At 34.0% G+C, this 6155-nt stretch overlaps 1 protein-coding gene across 1 annotated transcript; it reads right to left on the bottom strand.

The window, feature by feature from the left end:
• Positions 1-1715: 1715 nt before the first annotated feature.
• Positions 1716-5714, bottom strand: LOC140451090 (uncharacterized). Its single transcript, XM_072544813.1, has one exon. It carries the CDS (start codon positions 5712-5714, stop codon positions 1716-1718), a length of 3999 nt encoding a protein of 1332 aa, XP_072400914.1.
• Between the last annotated feature and the right edge of the window lie 441 nt (positions 5715-6155).

Below are 6155 nucleotides of genomic sequence, written 5' to 3'. Positions count from 1 at the left end.
TTGCCATAATATTGCACTTAATTTTCACCAGGTGAGCTAGATTTGGATAAAAGTGTTTGTACTTATGTACCTTTGAACTTCTTGAATTGCAAAAGATGTTGAGGTTCCTCTTGGTTTCACTTTGCTCATTTTATCCTGATATTCATCCCAAACTGAAATTTTTTTTGTGGTTCTAATAACGGTTCATGCTCTTTACCTTGAGTATCTTCTAATATATCTTTGTTGTTTTTATTAATAACAGCAATTACAAGCTCAATAGCGTGCTTTTTACTCATTGCAGCAGTATTATCTTCGGTAAATATGGGATATTTATAACATGGATCGAGAAAAGTGCATAATGCAAAAGATTTACTATTTTCTAAATTTGAAAATCTACTTGAAATTACATCTAAAAGATTCTTAGCAACATGTTTAACTGGATCTTTTTTTACTATATTTGATAATTTTATTAATGACCTGCGTAATCCATCCGTGATGGGTATGATTTTGCTAACATTTACGTACTGCTCACTACTCATTTCTCTCGTCACCTTTGCACATTTAATAGCCTCTTCTAAGATTATAAAACGTTGTAACATAAAATATGTTGAGTTCCAACCAGTTACCACGTCTTGTAATAATCTTTTCTGCTGTTTAATACCAGTTTGTTCTTGATATTTTATTAGCTTTAGAACTACTACATTACTTCTTTTAAAATAAGTAACAGTAACCTTAACTTTTTTTATGATGTCTTCTACCGGAGCAAGCGAATCTTGTACAATAAGGTTTAATTTATGAGCATAGCACCTGTAGGGGAAAGGATGAGGTAGCTGGTTCGATGATTTAAAAGTAAATATTTGAAAAATTATAGTCCCACCTTCCTACATTTGGTAGATAAAAAATAAATAAATAAAACCTCGAAGGACCAGCGACCATTAGGTCGCAAAATTGCGGATTAGTAATAATATAGTGGATAATAAAGTTAAAAGTAGAATAATTAAAATAAGAATTAAGCTAGAAGTATTTTTATTGTATTATTTACATGCATAAATAGTAGAATCGGGATTGCCAACAAATCACCCTTTTTAATAATAATAAAAACATAAATGTTCATATAAAATGTTCTTAAACCGCTTAACTGTTTATATTAATAATTGTTCTTAAAGCTAAATACAATACATGCGATTTATAGAACAAGAAAGTTTATGGTTTGTTGAATATCCGGCAACCCTGTAATTTGTCGGACCGGCATTTATGAAATGTTGGCACATAAACTGTCGATTTTCTTCTTTATGAAAGAATAATTTCAGGTACTTACATATTAGATGCACAGACACTGAATTTAATAAAATAAGTTACACTTGAAAACTGCTTCTATTTAAGAAGCGTGAGAAGAACTATTACTTGCTTCTATTTGAGAAGCTGAAAAGTAAGTTTGACTTGCATGCTTCTATTTGAGAAGGCAAAGACGAAGTGATTTTAAGGGTAGTTGGGTTTGAATATTTTGAATCTTAAGAACTGACAGGCGCAGAAGATACAATGCAGCAGAAAGAAGGCGTGTCATGCTGATTGAATGTCTTAAAATTAGTGAGATATATTAGTGAGAATAACAATTATTATTAAAATTATTATGGAAGAACAAACTATTGTAGAAAATATAATTAATTTTCTACATACTGGGGGGCGGGGAAAATTTAAAATATATACAATGATCGAAACGACCGTTAAGAAAAGGTTTAATCAGAAATTGGAAGAGGTGCTAATTTTATTATGGGGCGAACATATTCACCTTCTGCTGTTTTTATACGTGCAGCGCGAACTTTACCATCCCTTCCAGTCAATAATTCCAATATTCTACCTAGTGGCCAATTTAAAGGAGGGCGATCTTCAGATTGTATGAGAACTAGCTGATTGATCGCCAAGTTCTGTTGGGGTAGTTGCCATTTGGGTCTATGCTGTAGACGGTGCAAATAATCCACAGACCATTTTCTCCAAAACTCTTGTTGGAGTTTGGAACACACTTTCCAATAAGAAAGCCGATTAGTAGGGGTCCTAGAAAGATCCCTTTCTGGGTAAGAAATAAGGGGAGCTCCAATCAGAAAATGACCAGGAGTAAGAGGCAAGAGATCATTAGGATCGTTAGAAAGGGGATACAAGGGACGGCTATTTAATATGGCTTCAATTTGCACTAATAAAGTTGAAAGTTCTTCAAAAGTTAGGCGAGTATTGCCGAGCAATTTGGTCAAATGAAATTTAGCACTCTTTACAGCTGCTTCCCAGAGTCCGCCCCAATGTGGAGACCTGGGAGGGATTAATTTCCAGGTAATTTCAGTGGAAGAAAGAAAATTCTGAATTTCGTGATTATTTTCTTTGGATTTCAGAAATAAAGATAAGTCTCGTAATTGATTACGAGCTCCAATAAAATTGGTGCCATTATCAGAGTAAATTATTTGAGGATTTCCTCGACGACTAATAAATCGTTTTAATGAAGCAATAAAAGCTTCCGTGGACAAATTGGAGACAAGTTCTATATGGATAGCCTTGGTTACCATACATATAAAAATGGCTATATAAGCCTTAGTGGTAGGGGTCTTCCTTAATCTAGAGGAGCGAATCATAATAGGACCAGCAAAATCTATTCCGGTCTTAGAAAATGGACGAGCCTGTTGAACTCGATCCAAAGGCAAAGGGGACATTATCTGTGATGCAAATTGAGCATTAAATCTATGGCAAATAACACACTTTTTAATGATAGTTTTAATTCTTCGTATACCATTTAACGGCCAATATCGAAGACGAAAATTTCCAAGGACATTTTGAGCTCCACTGTGTCCTAAACGCATATGTTCCCGATTAATTAGTAGATCGACAACATGGTCATTTTCAGGGAGTAAAATGGGAAATTTCTGAGAAAAACTTAATTCGGTATATTCAAGTCGACCTCCTACACGGAGTATTCCATTTGCATCAAGGAAGATATTAAGAGGAAGCAATTTGGGAGTTGAAATTGATTTTCCCTCCTGTAATAGTTTGATTTCATTAGAAAAAGAATAAGATTGGACCTGTTTTATAATAAAATCATGGGCATTCTGAAGCTCTTCTACTGTCAAAGGATTGCCAGAAATGTTTATCTTTTTAAATTTGAGAATCACTTTAAAACTAAAAGCGATTCCTTTTTGCATGCTAGAAAATTTCGAAAATTTTAAAAATATAGATTTCCAGAATTCTTCTGGCGATTCAGTAATGGGAAATGATACTTGCATACATTCAGGTACTTCATTTAGAAGTTCAAAAGAATCAATGGAATCAAAATCATTGGTTTGAGATAAAAAGGGAGGACCATGAAACCAGAATTGACGAACATCAGATGAAAAATTTCCACGCGACAAATGATCAGCGGGATTTAACGGAGATCTGATATGTCGCCATGTGGTATTCCTACTATTATCACGAACAGTAAGGACTCGTTTTTTAACAAAAGGAGATATCTCTAATTCAGACCTTTTAACCCATGTTAAGGCAACTAATGAATCGGACCATAAATTAATGGACTCAATTTTGATAGTATCATGCAAAATTTGTATAATCCGAGAAGATAGGATGGCAAGTAACTCCATAGAGCACAGCTCTAATTTAGGAATTGTAAGTTTGTTCTTTAATGGATTGACTCGGGACTTTGCGGCAATTAATCTTGAAGAGAAAGTATTATCATTATAGCTAACCACAAGGTACACACAGGCTCCATAGGCTAGTTGACTAGCATCACAAAAGCCATGTAAGGAAATGGAACATATGGTTTTGTTGTCAATTAAATATCTAGGTATAGACATATTGGAAATGTCAGATAACAAAGAAAGAAACTTTTTCCAACTTTGCAAAATAGAATCATCAAAAATGGGCGTGTCCCAGGATATTTGGGATTGCCATAGTTTTTGCATAATAAGTTTTCCCTGCACGATTAGCGGATTGATCACACCCAGGGGGTCAAACACATAAGAAATGAAAGATAAAATACTGCGTTTAGTTAAAACAGCAGGTTCTTGTATATTAGTAGTACGAATAAGTAAGAGGTCAGACAGAGGGTTCCATTTTAATCCTAGTATGTTACTAGGGGAGCCATTTATATTAAAATCAATTTCGTAGGACGAAGTTTGTGATATCGTAGATAAAAATTCAGAAGAGTTGGATTGCCATTTATGAAGCTTAAATCCGTGTTTACCCAAAATAGTATTAAGCTCAGAATATATTGTTTCTAGAGATGAAAAATCGTTAGTACCTGACAAAATATCGTCCATATAGGTTTGTCTAAGTAGAGCATACCGAGCATTAGGGAAGTTAGGATATCTCTCAGCGATATCCTTTAAGACACGCGTAGCCAAATACGGTGCACAATTTTGCCCAAAACTAAGACTTGACAGTTGAATACAGGTGAAGGGATCAGAAGAATTTTCTCTCCATAAAAAATTTTGGAAATGACGTTGTGATGGATTTATATCTATAAATCTATACATCATTTGAATATCAGCACAAATGACAAATTTGAAACAACGGAACCTACATAATATGTCAAAGAGATTGTCCTGTACTTGGTAACCTTTTGAAGTTAGGTCATTTAAGGACACTCCGGTATCAGTACGGGCACTAAAGTCAAAAACTACTCTCACAGGCGTTGAACTGTGTTTCCGTATTACAGCTCTGTGGGGGATAAAATATTTAAATTCATTAGTAGGATGATTGTAAAAAGATAAAGGGATTACTTGAGCGTGATTTAAAGTAAGATATTCATATATAACATTCTTATAGTTTTGAAATAAAACTGAATCACAATTGAATTTTTTCTCAAGAGAGATAAATCTTTGGCGTGCCATGCAAAAGGACTGCCCCAATTTTGTGGGCATATTTTCAAGGAAGGGCATATCGACCTGGTAACGACCTGACGGTAAAATGATAGTGGTGTTTTTGAATATTTGTTCTGCAAGTTCTTCGCTAGAACAATGATTTTTTGATAGTGGAATAGTTTCTAATTCCCAGAAACTTTCCATACGACGGTTCAACTCATCTTCTCTTTCGAATTGAACATCATTAGTTGTAATAAAAGAATGAGAAACATTATTTTGGTTTAAGGAAAAATTTAAGCGGCTCCTAGGTATAGGACCGGCGATAACGTAACCCAGATAAGTTTCAACTAAAGAGGGGGATCTAGGTCCCATATTAATAATATTAGATTTAAGTAGATTAAAATAAATATCAGCACCAAGAAGTAAATTTATAGGCCCAGTTTTAAAGAAAAATGGGTCGGCAAGTTCGGGTATTATATGTTCATGTAATTTTAGAACCTCAGGAGATATAGAAAATTGGGGGAGATTATTTGTTATTTTGTTTATAACAGAACAAGAAACGTTAAAACTAATTGATGGGTTAACAAGAGAACTAAATTGTATATCTAGCACTTCTCTACTTTTAGCACAATTGGTACTACCTAACCCAGAAATATTTACAAATTGTGTTCGAGAGGACAGCTGCAAATTTTTTGCAAAGGAGCTTTCAATGAGACTCATTTGACTAGCAGAATCTAATAGTGCTCTTGCCACCTTTTGTTGACCATTAGAGCATCTGATATTTACAAGAGCTGTAGGTAAAAGAACTATGTTATCAGAAATAGATACAGTATGGAGTGAAGCTTGCTGAGATGAGGGATGAGCATATTCAATAAATTCATTACTTACAGGGTTCATATTTGGAGACAAAGATTTATTTACAATATGTACATTAGATGGTTCTGTTCCATGATTGTTTCCTCTAAAACGAGAGGTCGTATTTATATTTGGAACGAGATTATGAGTCTGAGTACTAGGGGATGAGTTTGATTGATTATCAAAATGTAAATAAGTGTGGTGAGGTTTCCCACAAGTGGAGCATCTTTTTAAGGATTTACATTGCGGTATTGCATGAGTGTTACTGAGGCAATTTATGCAATATTTCTTAGATTTGACAAATTGATATCTTTCTAGGGGTTTCAAAGTTAAAAATTTCGAACATTTATAAATAAGATGATTAGACTCTTTACAATAAAAACAATTAGCACAGAAGTTGTAAGATTGACGTTGAAGGTTATTTACATTAGAAACTAATGAAACCTTATTTTTTCGGCTATCAGTCTGTCTGGAATAAGATTT

Source organism: Diabrotica undecimpunctata, chromosome 9, assembly GCF_040954645.1.
Source record: "Diabrotica undecimpunctata isolate CICGRU chromosome 9, icDiaUnde3, whole genome shotgun sequence".
NCBI classification, from domain to species: domain Eukaryota; kingdom Metazoa; phylum Arthropoda; class Insecta; order Coleoptera; family Chrysomelidae; genus Diabrotica; species Diabrotica undecimpunctata.
This window is presented reverse-complemented; position numbering and strand designations above follow the sequence as displayed.